A 17,336-nucleotide genomic window follows, 5' to 3' on the forward strand; every position below is an offset into this window, starting at 1 on the left:
ATCCTCTGTTCCCCTGCAGCTATAGCTGTCACTTTGCATCGCGCTGCCCATTTGCATCCATTTACGAAATAGCCCTGCCCCAAAGAGGAAGGCACTCATAGCTGAGCTTTAATGAGGAGGGGAAACAGGCAGATGGGAAGACATCAGCCTCGGGGAAAGCATGTCTTGCAACAGATTCCTTACCAGGGGTAATAAGTTCTTCTGGGAGATCACCTGGCATCATCTAGATGCTCCAAGGTAAGCTGCAGGGCCAACTAACTTGGCCTCTTTAAAGCATAAGCTGGCCAGGAAGAAATGGCTATAAACAAAATCATCTCAAAACTCCGACATTCATTTTATAGACAGCAGAGACCCGAGGAGTTAAGGCAGCTGAATAGGCACATATATTTTAAATGCAGCAGATGCACCCAAATTTGAATATTGCACCCACTTCCACAATAGACCTCCCCCCTCATATTTTATGCAACCTACAGATATATATATATGTTTTCTAGGAAGCTTTGTATCCGAGGCAGTAATTAGCGACCAAATTTTGGAATAAAATTCAAACAAAGAACTAAATCACGCTACTGCAAACTGTCACAGCAAGACAAGAACCATTATTTTTTAAAAATCAACATGAAAAATGGGGTGGGGGTGGGGAAGGCTTCATCAAGCTTTTCACATCAGCTAACACAAAATATGATCTTTTTCAGGGCGGGGGGGGGGGGAGAACAGAAAAGAATAAGAGAATTCTAAGAAGCAAAGTTTGTTACTGAGGGCTGACTGGTGCCTTCACGTAACGGTGATTAAGCCACAATGAAGCTGCCAGCCAACATGTGGCCTGTGGAGGATGATTCATCCTGGCCCCACACACTGAACTAAAAGTGAAAGCCCCAACATTACCTGAGTGTCAGAGAACTGTTAACAATCTATAGATTCACTGAAGAGAGAAGGATTTAAATGAAGAATTGTGGTACCTTTTCCCCACGCTGTTTATGGAGTTGGCCACATTCCGAGCCGCCAGAGATTTTCTTCTTGACAGTTTCTTGGTGTTGCTGCTGTCATCAGTGCTGTCATCATCTTTCTTTGGTGAGCTACCTCCTTTGCTGTTGAGGTCCCTTAACACGTTATAATTAATTTTACTTGAAATCTTCTTCTGTTCCAACATCTTTTCAATTGCCTCTCCCGCTGTGCTGGCCTGGATCAGCTCCCGCTTCTTTGCAGACTTCTTGGGCTTAATTAAAACATAAACAGCAATTTTAGGGGGCAATCGGAATAATTTTACTGAGGCTGAAGAATGGGCTGCAGTTTAATCATCCCTGCTCAGGTGGCAGCTGGCTGAGAGAGGAACTGATAGGTGGCACAGTTGCATCAGCACACTGCAAAGGATCCGAAACCTGAATAGTGGAGCTCATTGAAGATCCTCTATTATTTTTGGCCCCTTAAGGACGCTGGGTTGCAATGCTTGTTTGAATAACTATCAAAACGCCCACCACATATGGGAACTAGCAAATATTTCTAAAAGAATGTACTTTCTCCACCATGCGAATGCCAGGTGAAGCCAGAAAATTGAATGATCCTTTGGGTGAATTAAAGCTACATCAGTCCTGCTGATGGATAGCCACCTCTGTTTTGAGGTCCAGATTAATTTTTCCTGACTTTTGACCACAATTAAGCAAATGGCTGAGAGTTCCAATAGTTAGGCCGAGACCAGAACCAGATATGATGGTGATTACAGGACTGCCACCCTGCAGTTAAGGCTATAAGCTCCTTGAGGTAGGGACTTGTTCTCTTGCACTTTGTAAAACATTGCACACATCATCTCCAACACAGTAATTTTAGAATGTCAGCTCTCCCTCCTCTTTCTGCAATGTGTAGCAAAAGAAGCACATGTCACCACATCACTAGGTTCCCTTTCCTAACTCATGATAACCATTGGTGGTACAGGGAAGCACAATATGCCATAACTACATATTATGGAAAGAGGAAGGGATTCAATACAGAATCACCACTGTTAGGGAAAACCTGTGTGGCTACTGTGACATTTATTTCTGGCCACTGATTGTGGCTGAATGCACTAAGTGCAGGGTCAAATGGAGTCACAACATGAAGACAACCCCCTGTTGGATTCCAAGCCTTTATCAGGAGAAACTGGCAACTCTCCCAGGCACCCGGCTTGGTCTCCTGTTGACCTCCCGGTCTGCTCTCTGGGCAGGGACCAGGCAGAGGTCGCGATAGGCGATCCTTCTCAGCGTGAGAAGAACACACCCCTCTTTCCTGCCCCCCCGGCAGGGGAAAGAGATAGACAGAAACGTATTTACATGCTTTTATTCCTGTCTCTGCAGTGTTACAAAAAACATGTCTGCTCTCTTCAAACTCCAGCAGACGACTGAACAAACACTTCCTGTGCAGCTCATATTACACTCTGAGCTAATTCCGGTGCTGTCTGTTTCCCACAGACACTCCCAACATCACATGACTTTTCCAAGCAATCAGCTTGCAGCATCATTGCTTCAATATCGTAACACCCCCCACATAGGGCTGGTCTGCACTTTCTATTTTATTTTATTTTATTATTTATGGAATTTATATACCGCCCTATACTCGCAGGTCTCAGGTCGGTTCACAGAATAAAATCAAAATATAAAACCACAAAGCACATAATCAAAATAAAAACAACAACAAATGCAGGAACATGCTACGCATTATAGGAAGTTGGCTGCAGATTTCTCAGCCGCCATACACTGAAAGTAATAAATGAACCAGGTGCACACGTGATATCCTCAATTTCCCCAGTCCTTTCAAACATATGCATACAAGGAATGCAGAAACTGGAAGCAATATGCCTGCAGAACTGCATGGGTATGCCCAAAACTTCCAGTATTCCTCTGCTCAGTAGTCTGTATACTGAGCCATATCCAAACACAAAGGGAGGGTTTCCCATGTATATAATGCATGGGAACCTGTTGAAGTGAGCTACTAAAGTTTTAACTGGTTGTGTGAATTGGCCCCTCATGCGTTCAGCTGTAATAATAATAATAATAATAATAATAATAATAATAATAATAATAATTTATTATTTGTACCCCGCCCATCTGGCTGGGTTTCCCCAGCCACTCTGGGCGGCTTCCATAGAAACAAAAAATACAGTAAAATATCACAGATTAAAAGCTTCCCTGAACAGGGCTGCCTTAAGATGTCTTCTAAATGTCAGGTAGTTATTTATCGCTTTGACATCTGATGGGAGGGCATTCCACAGGGCGGGCGCCACTACCGAGAAGGCCCTCTGCCTGGTTCCCTGTAGCTTTGCTTCTCGCAATGAGGGAACCACCAGAAGGCCCTCAGCGCTGGACCTCAGCGTCCGGGCAGAACAATGGGGGTGGAGACGCTCCTTCAGGTATACTGGGCCGAGGCCGTTTAGGGCTTTAAAGGTCAACACCAGCACTTTGAATTGTGCTCAGAAACGTACTGGGAGCCAATGTAATGTCTTTCTTGTCTCAAAAGCAATTTCATTTATTTTCCCAGGGGCATACTTTGTACAGCCTTGGGTTTCCAGTAACGAGCGAGCATCTATAGCCCACCTGTGGTTTCCAAGGAAGCAACTCATCAAAGCAGAACATGCGAGGAAAGGGAAAGGCTACGAGTGCAGTGCTTGCTCATTACATGGAAACTGGCCCACCCAACAACAACAGCAACAACCTGCTATCAATTGCCATTCAAATGAATCCTGTCTGGTCCTTTTTGAACTGCATTAGCAGCATCTGATAGAACAACATTTAACAGGTCAACTGCACACAGCGTGTGAAAGCGGCAATATTAAATGCTCCTGCCTGCTGAATTTGTTGGATGACTTCCTGGCATTACATGCAAAGGAAAACAATGGTTGCGATCCTGTACCTGATTTAACTGGGAATAAGTCCCATTCAACTGAAAATGCTTTTTCTATATCATTTCATTGCTAGCCGATATAGACATGCCTGCTACCTATAGCGCCTTCTAGAATCGCAGAATCGCAGCATTGGAAGGGACCCCCAAGGGTTATCTAGTCTAACCCCCTGCAATGCAGGAATCTCAGCTAAAGCATCCATGACAGGTGGCCATCCAACCTCTGCTTAGAAACTTCCAAGGAGGAAGAGTCCATAACCTTCCAAGGGAGGCTCTTCCACTGCTGAACAACTCTTAGTGTCAGAAAGTTCTTTCTGATGTTTAGTCAGAATCTCCTTCCTTGCAACTTGAAGCCATGGGTTCGAGTCCCACCCTCCAGAGCAGGAGAAAACAGATTGTTTCCTCTTCCATGTGGCAGCCCTTGCGATATTTGTAAATGGCTATTATATCTCCTCTCAGCCTCCTCCTTTCCGGGCTATACACACCCAGCTCCTTCAAGCACTCCTCGTAAGGCTTGCTTTCCTTGAAAATGTTGAACGCCAAATAGATTTGGCGTTCAAATAGAGCGATGGGGGTGGAGACGCTCCTTCAGGTATAAATGGCCTCGGTCCAGTATACCTGAAGGAGCGTCTCCACCCCCATCGCTCTACCCGGACACTGAGGTCCAGCACCGAGAGCCTTCTGGCGGTTCCCTCGCTGCGAGAAGCCAAGTTACAGGGAACCAGGCAGAGGGCCTTCTCGGTAGTGGCACCCGCCCTGTGGAACGCCCTCCCACCAGATGTCAAAGAGAACAACAACTACCAGACTTTTAGAAGACATCTGAAGGCAGCCCTGTTTAGGGAAGCTTTTAATGTTTGATGTATCACAGTATTTTAATATTCTTTTGGAAGCCGCCCAGAGTGGCTAGGGAAACCCAGCCAGATGGGCGGGGTATAAATAATAAATTATTATTATTACTATTATTATTTTAATTTAAACAATTTGTATAACTTTATGGTTTTAACTTTTGACAACCGGCATTTCTGAAAACGTTATCTATTTAGCTTACTCTTGAATTGCCTTCTTGTAATGGCCATTGGCTATGAACAATCAAAATATAACTGACTGATTGACTGACAACATGACTTTGGAGACATGCATAGATGGGATCGTGCTGTGAGTTACTCTTTCCAACCTGCTTTCATTTCCCTTCAGTCATATTCCATTTTATCAGCCTCTTTCCTATGCTAAAGGGTGATAATATTTTTAGCTTGCAGCTCCTGGTTTCCACACAGGGAATATCACACATTCCTCCCCCAGGCTTTCCTTGCTGAAAATTCCCTACAATACGCAAGTCCTTTATTGCTGAAGTCTAGATTTTTTTTCCCCAGTCGCAGAGGATGGCTTTTGTTTTGTTTTGTTTCAGTAAAAATAAAATATTAAGAAAGCATATTCTCACTAAAATCGCCCTGCCACCAGCAAAAGTAGGTACAAAGACTGAGTGCAAGCCAGAATGGAACATAAATACCAAGTAGCATTACAACAAAAAGCTCAAGGGATACAGCAGTAGTTTAAGTAAAAGTAGAGAGCTGTGTTCGAGAGTTCCCACAGGACTGCCACTCCACAGATCAGTGAAGGCAGCCAAGTGGAATACATGGAGTTGGAAACCTGCCTGTTAATGGGGTTGGGTTAATGCAAGCCTCTGAGAAATGGCGTGTGCTAGTCAAAGCAACAAGGACAGCTAGACGCATACTGCATTAAACCCAAAAGCTGCTCAGTTATGGGGGAATTAAGGACGATTTAAATGCAGCAATAGAAGCATAGGAAGCAGACTTGTTCTGAGTCAGACCACTGGCCCACTTAGCTCAGTACTACCTGCACTGACTGGCAGCAGCTCTCAGGGTTTTAGAAAGGAGTCTCTTCCATCCCTGCTAGGCAGTGCCAGGAAGTGAAGCTGGGATGCAAAGCCTGAGTTCTAGCAAATAAGCAACCCCCCCCCCTTTCCTCTATATCAGGCTTCCTCAAACTCAGCCCTCCAGATGTTTTGAGACTACAGTTCCCACCATCCCTGACCACTGGTCCTGCTAGCTAGGGATCATGGGAGTTGTCGGCCAAAAACATCTGGAGGGCCGAGGTGGAGGAAGCCTGCTCTATATGCAAAACCACAAATGTGTAAAGCAGACAGGGGAATGAGATACACGCTTTCTTACCCGCAAAAGCCCTGTATGCCAGGGTTCGTCAGCATGCCCGCTAAGAAAGGACTCAGTAAATTTTCCCCTAAACATCCACAATATACAAAAGACGGCTTGCACTTCTTGCTCTGCTCCTGTCTGCACTGTCTCAGCCTCTCTCTTGAATGGACGCTCACCCTTCCATTCATTCTAAAGAGAGGAGGGCAGCAAAGAGTGCTGGCTGGTGTGGCTGCCTTTGCCTCAAAATGTGGAATGTTATTATTATGGAATGTGGTATTTGCATTTTTATATATTCTACTGCACATCAGCATTTGTTGGGATGTCAACTGCTTTGAGATTTCTTGAACTATAAAGCAGTACAACTTCAATCAATTAATTAGAAGAAGGCTTTTCTGGGTCTCAGATGTTTCCCAAAGGCTTACCTATCTAATGTCAGTTCACCGGCAACTGCTTGGGCGACATTTTTTTTTTGCTTCAAAAATAGCCCTCTTGCCTAGTAACCGAGACATGCGTTATATGTAGTCCATCAGGTTTTGACCACGTTATGTTGTCACTGCTACTGCCAAGGTAAAAACTGTTTTGATGGCAGCAACAAGAACAACAACAACAACCCCTGAAGCTTCAGCAAATCCAGGATATGAAGAGGTTCACAATGGAACACAAATATTTCGTGTGGTGGATGCATTCTCTCTGCACAGACATAATCACGGAAAAGCCCTCCCAAAGACTTCCCTTTATACAAAATAATTCCACAATGAAAACATGTTACAGTATTTGGGTAAAACAATATATATAGATATATAAATATATGGAGAAAATAGTGTTTAGATTTCTTTTCTTTCTTTCCTTTTAATGATCAGGGAGGTTTGAGTAAAAGATGATTAAAAAATATTTACTCCTACAAGGTAAAAGAAGAAGAAAAGCAACTGTATGAATTTTAACAAAACAGAGTTTATATAAGCTTTTATATCACATCTCAGGGTTGTTTTTTCCAAGTCACGTAAGGAAGATTTTTCCTTTTAACCTATTGAAAAGCAGGGTTAGATTGACTAAAGAAGAATGCTCTTCTGGCAGTAAGAGGAGATATGATAGCCATTTACAAAGATCTCAAGGGCTGTCGCGTGGAAGAGGAAACAAGCTGTTTTCTCCTGCTCTTGAGGCTAGGGCTCAAACCAATGGCTTCAAGTTACAAGAAAGGAGATTCCGACTTATCATCAGGAAGAACTTTCTGACAGTAAGAGCTGTTCAGCAGTGGAGGTCGTGGACTCTCCTTCCTTGGAGGCTTTTAAGCAGAGGTTGGGTGGCCATCTGCCATGGATGCTTTAGCTGAGATTCCTGCATTGCAGGGGTTGGACTAGATGACTCTTGGGGTCTCTTCCAACTCTACAATTCTCTGATTCTCTGAGTTAATCTTTGGGTTGCCCCTGTGCTTTCTAAATCAGCCTGGTCCAAGAGCATGGTGAATCTGAACTAAAATTGTCTATCCACATACATTTTCAGTCTGCTTATTCAAAAGCGTTTATTTACCTTATGTTCTTTATAAATCCCAAGCTCCTTCTCTTTCGCTATCCTTGCTTCTTTTTCTGAAAGAGGACACAAAAAAGTAGTATGAAAGCACAAGTAGGGCTAGTATTATAGAAGACTATGAGTAGTTTTAATGACAACTTAACTAAGGGAACCCCATGTATGTCATTCTGAGTTTAGGGAAGCTTTTAATGTTTAATAGACTATTGTATTTTAATATTCTGTTGGAAGCTGCCTAGAGTGGCTGGGGAAGCCCAGCCAGATGGGCGGGGTATAAATAATAAATTATTTATTTTTATTTTTATTTTTATTTTTATTTTTATTATTACTACTACTACTACTGTTATTATTATTATCATGGAATAAAATAATTTTATATGTGCACACAGAATTTCACAGTACTTTGCACAGTTGAAATTTTGAAGTACACACAGAAAACTCTGCTTTAGAGCAGGGAAAGACTGTCTTCATGTTCCATTATCTACTTACGAAAAGAGCAACCCAAAATCCAAGTGACCCACTGGTATATGCTAAGCTGGTGAAGCAGGAGTGCATGTTTGGGATTTATTTAAAGTTAAGGCAGCCTCTCCTAATGTAACTACAACTCCCATCAGCCCAGCCAGCACAAAGCATCCGGAGAGCACCAGGCCGGCGAAGAATGAGTTAAGGCATAACTAATCATTTGGTTATCATACTACACGCTTTTTAATGCACGTAAGAGGTGTTTGTTGGATCAGATTAAGGCCTAGTTCAGCACCAAGAAAATACTAAGTGGTGACTGGTAAACCATAGTCTACTGCCTGTCCACCCCTGACCTAGAGGGCCTTTAAGTTAGAAAGGGGGAAAATTGATTTGAAAACCAGTTGTCTCATAAATCCCCCTACCAAACTGTCAAGATCTGCACTGAATTCCTTTCAAAGAGGCAAACGTCATGTAATGGCTACAGCATTTGTGAGGGAATGGTGAACCAAAGTTCAAATCCCTAAGAAGTTATGAAACTCCTTGAGATGTATTGAGAAAGACAATTTTCTACCAGCCTAACTTGGGCCGGGGTCGTTGTGAGGCTAAAACACTACTCAAAGCTCCTTGGAGGAATGATGGAATACGCATGTAGCAAATGATCATGTGCAATTTATATTTATATGACTTGAAGCCTTTTTGCATACATTGGCCCAGTTCAGATGCAATGCCAAACTATGTTTTAGTACAATATTCATGTGCCTTAAGCTTGCATGATCCCACCCCTCCTCTGGAGCAGCCATGAAAGAAGATCAGAAGTTTTCGCTTCTGTTTCTAAACTAAACACAGTTCCTCATTACATCCAAACTTTGGGAACTCTAGCTAGTTTAAACTATGTTTTGAAAATAACCCATGATCTTAAGTCTCAATTTGATCCTGGCTTGTTTCCCCCCACCCTTCCCATCCCCACTCACCCCAGTGTTTTTTAGGGTCCACCAATCCTGACTCATCTGAACAAAATAGAGCTTAAACTAACTAGAGTTCATTGAGTTTGGATGTAACAAGAAACTGTGGTTTTAGACAAAGGATGCTTAGCACAGCTTTCCCTTAGCTGTGCCAGAGGAGAAGACAGGAGGGGGAGCTTCAAGTGCACTGCTGCTCATGCATGCAAGCAAAACCAATAGTTCAGCACAGCATCTGGACTGGACTATTATCTCAGAAACCCTACCATCAAGGATGTAAAGCACGGCACTATGATTATATTACAAACAACTGGTTGGTTTTGCTGCAATAGCCTAACATAGCTACCCCTCCGGAAATAAGTCTATCTGAAATCATCTTGCTTGCTTGCAGCTCGCTCTTAGTCATGCCACAATATGCCAAAACCAGCGTTGGTTTCATTTTCATCCTGCCCTTCATCCTGATAGCTTAAAGTAGAGGGTGCACTCCCACATATTTATCCTCCCTTGTGGGGTAGGCTAGACAATGAGCAACCCCCCAAGATCAGCCAGTAAGCTTTGTAGCTGCATTGGGATTCTCCCCCTCCCCAGTCGTAACTGGATCCCCTATCGACGACACCAACCTTCCCCTAGCTGGTGTTCTCCAGATGTTTTAGACTGGCTAGACCAGATGGGAGATGTCGTCCAAAACATCTGGAGGGCATCAGGTTGGGAAAGGCTGCACTATACCATGCTGGTTGCTAAGGCACTGTTAGAAACCCTGTTGAAAGGCAACAGAATTAGGTCTACAATGAAGTGATTAATCACAGTTGAATGTTTTCAGCCTCAAGACTTCACTACATGACTCACCCGAAAGAGACTTCCATTCATTTGGCTTACCCTTTTGTTCCTTCAGATAATCTGCATTTTCCCTCATCCAGAGTTCTGCTTTTATTTGGGCTTCGGAATCATTAAGTATATACTAGGGACCAAAAGGGAAAAAAGGTAAGTGTTTTGTTTTTTTGGTACTTCAGCAGCAGACATAGGAACTCTGCCCATCAGCTGCTGCCCACTCCATCACCTCCTCGCTTCTACCTCTCCTCCGTTGACCTGGCTGGGGCCTCCGCGTGACGGAGAGGAGAGAAAGAGGCATCGGTGTGGCAAAGAGCAGAAGGGGAAGCAAGGCAGCAGAGAGGCAGGTTATAGAATGAGATAGGTGAAGAAGGAGTGGGGGTGTGGAGAAAGGAGAAGCCACCAAAGGAGATCCAGTTGGTAGACAATCTTGAAAAGAGGACCAAGGGAGGGTAGGGAGGGGACAACACTCATCAGAGCTCCTCAGGGCTCCCTGATACCATCACTGTAGTCACCACTTTCATTAAATGAACTATTTACAGTTGCATGTATGGAGGAGATACTCTTGCGGGTACCACAGAGCCGTCTAAATCCACCCCTCCTCCTTTCACAACACATATTTAAAGCGCAACACTCTACCAACAAGGAAGTATCTCATCCCTGAGCACCTAGCAGTATTTCTGGAACTTGGGTCCTCAGCTGTTGTTGGACTACAACTCCCATCACCCTTGACCACTGGTCTTGCTAGCTAGGGATGATGGGAGTTGTAGTCCAACAACAGCTGGGGACCCAAGTTTGAGAAACACTGACTCTACAGCCAACCATAGCATGCCTTAAAAAGAAAAAAAGCTACAGTGTTTGCCTCTCTTGACATCATTTTGATAACACACTGCAAGCATTTTGATTTTGTAAAAATCTGGTCATTCTTGCAGACAACCACTAAATGTTCTGCCAGTGCTCGGTATCTGTAATCTACACCTGACATTGTGTGGGTTTCTCATCACTGTTGCTCTAATGTCTTGCTATTGGTGCTGGTACCACCAATTAAAATTAAAATAATAATCTAAGCGATTGTGGCATGCATCGTCAGCAGAATAAAGCAGATATTTTTGATTCCCGGTAAAGCAAAATGCATATTGCATGCAGAGACAATTTTATTGGTGGCGGGGGCAGAGTAAGAAAGAGGAAGCATTCTTACCATATCTATTTCACTGTCGTCAATTCCACTTAGATCTAATTCACCATCTCCAGTATTTTCATCTAAATAGAAGCAACAGAAATTTTAATTAGGGTGTGCATTCATTCCAAATCAACTCCGATTCAAACCCTGGCTTTAATCATCTCGGAAGTGCGGTCTTTCTGATAACTGGTTTGCTAACAAAGCAATCTTTCACAAGATGGGGCCCGTCCAAATTAAAAAGGGGGAGAAATGAGGTTTTCCTAACGACACTCTCCTATTGTTGCTGTTTCTTGTGTGGACACAATTTGTCTCTGAAGTTAATTAGAGAGGAGAAGACACCAAAAGGGCTTGGCCCCCGCCCCCACCTTGGCTCCTTGCGAATCACCGCTAATATGATTCAGTGACAAACACTCAATTAAATACAAAATGATGGAATCAGAGGTTAGGAACTTTAAAAATTCCTCCAAGTCAAGGACATGCAACATTTGAACAGCTGCTGCCCTGCCCCATGTGACTGGCAAATACTAGCGCAAATGCAGCCCAATCACAACATCTGCTTTGTGTCTTGCTGAACACACATATGTGTGTGACACAGTTGTAAGATACCTAGGTAGGAGGCCAGCAGCTGAGAAGGAGCACTTGACTGAGGCTCCATCTGCACTATAATTTAAATCACTCTCATCCCACATTAAAGTCATGGCTTCCCGCAAATCATCCTGGGAACTGTAGTTTGTCGAAGGTGCTGAGAGGTCCAGTCGCGGACGACTCTGGGATTGCAGCACTCATCTCGCTTTATTGGCCGAGGGAGCCAGCATACAGCTTCCAGGTCATGTGGCCAGCATCCCTAAGCCGCTTCTGGCGAATCAGAGCAGCGCACGGAAACGCTGTTTACCTTCCCTATTTATCTACTTGCACTCTGACGTGCTTTCGAACTGCTAGGTTGGCAGGAGCACGGACCAAGCAACGGGGGCTCACCCTGTCGCAGGGATTTGAACCGCCGACCTTCCGATTGGCAAGCCCTAGGCTCTGTGGTTTAACACACAGCACCACCCGCGTCCCTTTCTGAGAGGTGTTAGGAGACCCCTATTCCCCTTTCAAACCTACAACTACAGGGGGGAAACACAGACCCACAAGACTCAGTCCTTGGATGTGAAGCAAGCATAATAAGCTCTGGTAAACACTACCAATTCTCAGACGCATTGAACTACCTGCCCGCAGACTGTCTTGCCAGAGTGGTGCATGCTCTAGTTATCTCTCGCTTGGACTACTGCAATGCGCACTACGTGGGGCTACCTTTGAAGGTGACCCAGAAAATACAACTAATCCAGAATGCGGCAGCTGGACTGGTGACTGGGAGCGGCTGCCAAGACCATATAACACCATATAACCCAGAAGGCAGAGCTAGTCCCATAGATTTATTTCTTTTTACCAACTTTGAGTGAGCTCAGATATCCACTTACCAAGTGCTAGCTTTCTGCAATGTGCACGCAACAGCTTGGTGAATTGTTCACCCAAAATATCCTGCTAAGAAGCAGGAATTCCTCTGCCCAATGCTTTTTCTGCAGTTGATTGGAAATGCAGGGAAGCAAAGGAGTGGGAGAATTCCCCTGACTAGTTTGAAGATTAAGACAGACAACCTGCCTAGTGAATAGCAACATCCCATCATTTGTTTATTGCATTTGTATCCCACACTTCCTCCAAATTGTTCAGAGAAATACGGGATGCTGCCTTATACCGCGTTAGATTGCCCATCTTAGTCAGTCCTTTCTATTCTGACCGGCAGTGGCTGCAGAGTCTCAGGCACACTAGGAGATCCCAGGGACTGAGCCTGGGACATCCTGCAAACAAAGCACATGCTCTTACCATTGAGCTATGGCTCCTTCCCAGCTATGGTGCCTCCACTGACGTACACAGTTCTCTCTTAATTGCATTTCAGCTTCACAATGCCCCTGAGAGCTGGGCTAAGAGAGGGTGACTGGCCCAATGTCACTCACTTTGGAAAGTGCTGATATCTTAGCCAAGCGTTCTACACACTCTTGTCTTTGAAGCACTGAAGTGACCTGCCTGGGGTGCAAGACTGGGCAGCATGTATGGAAGTCCTGGGTTCCCCAGAAGACAAGACCCTCCTCTCAGCCTTGATGATGTGGCCCAAAGGAAAGCAGAGCAATACGTTTGGCACCAGCTTGACTGCAGGAGTTGCCGGAAGGAGGTGTACAAGGTGCCATTCAACCGCCTCAGGGACTGCACTCTGGGTTTGTGTAGGGTATACTCCCTAGCCTTTTATTCTCCTGAAAATGTCCTGCATGACAGCAGATACGGATTGCTCCTGGAGGTTTAGTCCCAAATACTTTCTCATGAATGACTATAGCCGCAAGGCAGCGGAGGTTTAGGATCAGAGTTTTCACCAATCAGTAGCTACCCGAGTCTTCTTCTTTCCTCCACTTTTTGAAGATGGGGACAAAAATTGCCTGCTTGCAGTCCACAGGGACCTCACTTTTTCTCCAAGAATTCTCGAAGGTTACAGAGAGAGGCTCTGAGATTACATCTGCAAGCTCCTTTAGTACCCGTGGGTACAGCTCGTCAGGCCCGTTAGTTCAAGTGTGGGAGAGGCTATGTGTGCACTAAGATGCCTCCTCTGCTAAAGTGAATGGTGGGGCTCACTCACACAAGATTTACCTAAGTATAAATTCTCGCTTAAGGACAAAAGAAGTGTTTTATTGAACCAGTTCAAGGTCCCCCTAATCTGACATACTATGCAAGAATCACAGCAACCAGCAGGCAGAAGAGGGTGGCCTACCAGTGGGGCCACTAGCAACCTTCTGCCTACTCTTGTTTAAAGTCATTATTCAAAAATTAATAGGCAAACCATATGCTGATTAGGGAATGCTTTCTGCAGCACTAAATTCAGTTTTTTGGGTCATTTACATTTCTTCATCCCCGCTCCCCTCACACAAAAAAGTTAATTTAACCGGTTTGAGCTTTGGGGTATATTTTCCTACTCTAATCCTCCCAAATTTATTCTCAGCGTTTTGTAGAACAGAAAAGGGGAAAGTGCCTGAAACGCACACAAATCCTTAATATGCCAGTATGAAAATTAGGCCATTTCCATGCGCTGTGGAACAGTTTTTATGTCAACACTTTAATTTTAAACTAATTTTGGAATTTGGTGCCAGTTGTTTCCTCCATCGGTGGCAGGCAGAGAGAAGTCATTTACCAACTGCCAAATTGCAGGAAAAGGATCTAAGAGGAAGTGATCCGAAATAAGCATGACTTATATCGGAGAGAAGATGTATAGGGAGTAATTGATGGCTCCTGGTCCTGCTTGCAAATAGCCACTCTTCAGACTGTCTGACAGGCATTCATTACGTGCAAAGATTTGCTGAGAACGCGCGGGGCATCCAAGCTACCAGGTTTTATGTCCCCTCTAAACAAAACTGTTTTGTTATAAAATAAACATCCACTGTAATGCTCAAATTTGAGAAAGGAAAAACAGCTGTTCCGACGTACCACAGCAAACTCCGCTGCAATCATCCCCGAAACCAGCTGAACTGCCCTAACTGCTGAGCATGACCATCTGTTGTCCATTAAACAGCTTGCTCCAGAGGCAGAGAGAGAGAAAAAGGAGCTCCTGACTCTTGGCTCTTTGTCAGCCGGGGGGGGGGGGAGGCACCCCCATTCGGCTCAACTTTTCCAAAGAGTTTCTGAACAATATTCTCATATTTAATAAAAAATGTCTGAAACGCCGTATTCCATAAACACAGATGTGACCACCCTTTGGCCCGCGATCTTAAAACAGCAGGTCTGAATGGTTTTGATGTGGTTCCTTGCAAGTTTCGACTTTCTTCTTCTTCTTTTCCTTCCAGAGGAAGTCAAAGCCTGCAGGGTACAGGTAAAAAACAGGCTTCTGGATTTTGAAAGGAGGTAACGCTTTAGGCTATTAATTCTGTAAGCAGATCAGAGAGTGCCTTTATGGTTAAACAAGGGCAAGGAGCAACAAGCGCACCCACCAACACCTTCCCTGCCCATTCTAATCTCTCCAGCGTAACTAGCACCTTCTGCGGCTTTCCACCAAGTCTCCAAGTCAATTACAGTCCTGAAACTTAAAAGCGCCTGTCATGCCCTTCGCAGCCGCCACCTCCCCCTCCCCCTGCCCCAGAGGCCTTCTGAAGATAAGCACAAGGGTTGCAAAAGAAGGGGAGGGGGTGCTCAGCGCAGGAGCATATGCTTTGCTTGTAAAAAGTGCTGGGTTCAATCCTTCGTATCTGTGGTCAGAATTTCAGATAGGAGGAGGGCAAGGAAAGACCTCCACCAAAGACCTTCGAGAGTTAGTAACAGTCAGGAATCAATAACATTGCCTTAGATTGATCAGTTGTGTAGTTCAGTGCAAGGGCAGTTTCACATACCTGTTGCTTTTGGAATGGGCTTTGTAAAACTATGTTTGGTACAACCACATTTCTACCTGTCTGTTGACCATTCAGATCTTCATCTAAAGCTCTGCTCAGAAGCCCTCCTTCTAGAGAAATTAGAAAACTAGTAGGAAAAAGCAAGGGTTTCTAAGGAGCAGCACCAAAGCTCTGGAATGACCCCTGGGAGGGAGTATACCCTGAAAACCTGTTTTCTCTGGGAATTAGTTCTCTGGCTTTTTATCACCAGACTAGGACTTGATAACACTATTGATTCTGTGGTTTTATATTGTCTGCCCTTTGAAAAAATGGATTTCTAGCAGTTTTACAGCTCTTAATCATATGCGGCATGGCTGGGCACCTGCCAAAGTTTTCCTTTCTGCAGAGGGCACATTGACACCGTAGGAAGATGCGCAGACACATCTAATTTCCCAACAGGAGAACTGCTTGCCATACACCAGTCCTATAGGAAGCTACGCTGGGAATGCCAGCTTGCATTGAAGGTGTGGGGTACAAGACTATTCCAGAAGCCCTTGTGATGAGTCTCTAGGGCAATCATTCATTGCCCTGTAGGACTGTTGTCTGACCGCACACAAGAATGGCATCCTCCATAGCTAACCTTTCCTACTGTGAAATGGAAAATTGTCCCAGAGGCCTGTGCAGTAAGTATCACAGTGGCCTCTAATGCGATCTCCCATTTTCTGATGGAAACGGCAGCAGAAGATGACCCTCTCTCACTCCTTTTAGGCCTCCTTCACCTGACAAGGCTAAACGCTCAGCTCCACCCTGCCCACCTGGAAATGAAAGCTCAACCCAGAGTCTTCGGGCAATCTCCTCATCTTCCTTGTTGGGCGCTGGCAGAAGAGACCAGCGAAGCGGGGGCATGGGGAAGGTTGCAAAATCCAGCTCTTTCTTCTTGTGCAGAATCTGGGGTTACCTTGGCACAAAACGTATTTGCAAAGAGCACAAGAGTTCCCGGTGCAAGGCTCATAAGCATGTGACCAGCTGCAAAAGATTTAAAGAGAGATGTGCCGGGACAGACACAGGCCACAGGCAAGGCGCAGCCAAAGTTAAGCCCATTTAAGCCCCACTGATTCCGGCGGAGTGTGTGTGCTTAAAACTCTCCAACTGAAAGCTTAAGAGGGCTGGACTGAGCCCTACATCTTAAGTATTGCATACTGCTACTTGCAGTGGAAGAAGTCGTGACTTTTTTGTCTTTAGCTTTAAAAGAATGCATTGATTTGAGATTATAATTTGAAAGAGGCGCTGATGACATCACAGCCTTAAGGACGTTTCTTATTTCTCTGACAGAAGGACAAAACTATGTCCAAATAAGAGGATTTCCTTAGAGCCAGCCACTAAGTGGATTGCAGGGAATCCTCTGAAGCCTGTACAGTTAAGAACACTTCAATTTTACTGAACCAGGCTATTAAGTAAGTACTATGCTATAAAACAAAAACGATTTGTGCTGTATGGTTCCATGGTGGTTAATTTTTAAAAACGCTTTAGCATAGATGTCAAGAACTTCAACGCAACAATAATTATTGGGTTTGCAAATGAAACAGAAATGTTGTAGATTTCCACTGCATGATCCAAACTATGGATTTTAACCTTGGAAAATCAATTGGGCTATTCATAAATAAGCACTTTCATGCCAAGACATAAACCAAACACGAGATCTAAGCCACAAACACTAACGTAAACCAAATGCATGATGAACAGCTATTTGCCTCACCACCCTTGTCCATTCTCAAACCACTATCGGTCTATAAAATCAGCTGCCAACATTCTGTTGCACTTTAAGAAGCAGAATGGATTCTTCATATGCAGGTGAGGAATTCCTGAAGGTTCCCAAGGTGGGGGCAGCCATCTTCATTGTTCGCAAGCTGGGTGCCATTTTGAATCGAAGTGGCAGACCAAAATGTGACTTTGGAGTGACTTC

At 44.4% G+C, this 17,336-nt stretch overlaps 1 protein-coding gene and 1 long non-coding RNA gene across 3 annotated transcripts in view; one reads left to right on the forward strand and one right to left on the reverse strand.

Moving 5' to 3' along the window:
* The window catches only part of BRF1 (BRF1 general transcription factor IIIB subunit), a 201,110-nt gene that overhangs the window by 55,313 nt on the left and 128,461 nt on the right, over window positions 1-17,336 (reverse strand). For both annotated transcript variants that reach the window (XR_014510193.1, XM_083436620.1), the window contains exons 12-15: window positions 11,010-11,071; window positions 9,860-9,941; window positions 7,566-7,621; window positions 960-1,216 (exon numbers count right to left, since the gene is read on the reverse strand). Coding sequence is in view for 1 of the 2 variants with exons in the window: in XM_083436620.1 (XP_083292746.1) it covers window positions 960-1,216; window positions 7,566-7,621; window positions 9,860-9,941; window positions 11,010-11,071 (457 nt within the window). In the remaining variant the exon portion in view is untranslated. The remainder of the gene's footprint in view (window positions 1-959; window positions 1,217-7,565; window positions 7,622-9,859; window positions 9,942-11,009; window positions 11,072-17,336) is intronic.
* LOC310677960 overlaps window positions 1-17,336 on the forward strand; it is a 288,527-nt gene that overhangs the window by 9,933 nt on the left and 261,258 nt on the right. The window lies entirely within an intron of this gene.

This window comes from Podarcis tiliguerta, assembly GCF_965153285.1.
Source record: "Podarcis tiliguerta genome assembly, chromosome: 1".
In the NCBI taxonomy this organism is placed as follows: Eukaryota; Metazoa; Chordata; class Lepidosauria; order Squamata; family Lacertidae; genus Podarcis; species Podarcis tiliguerta.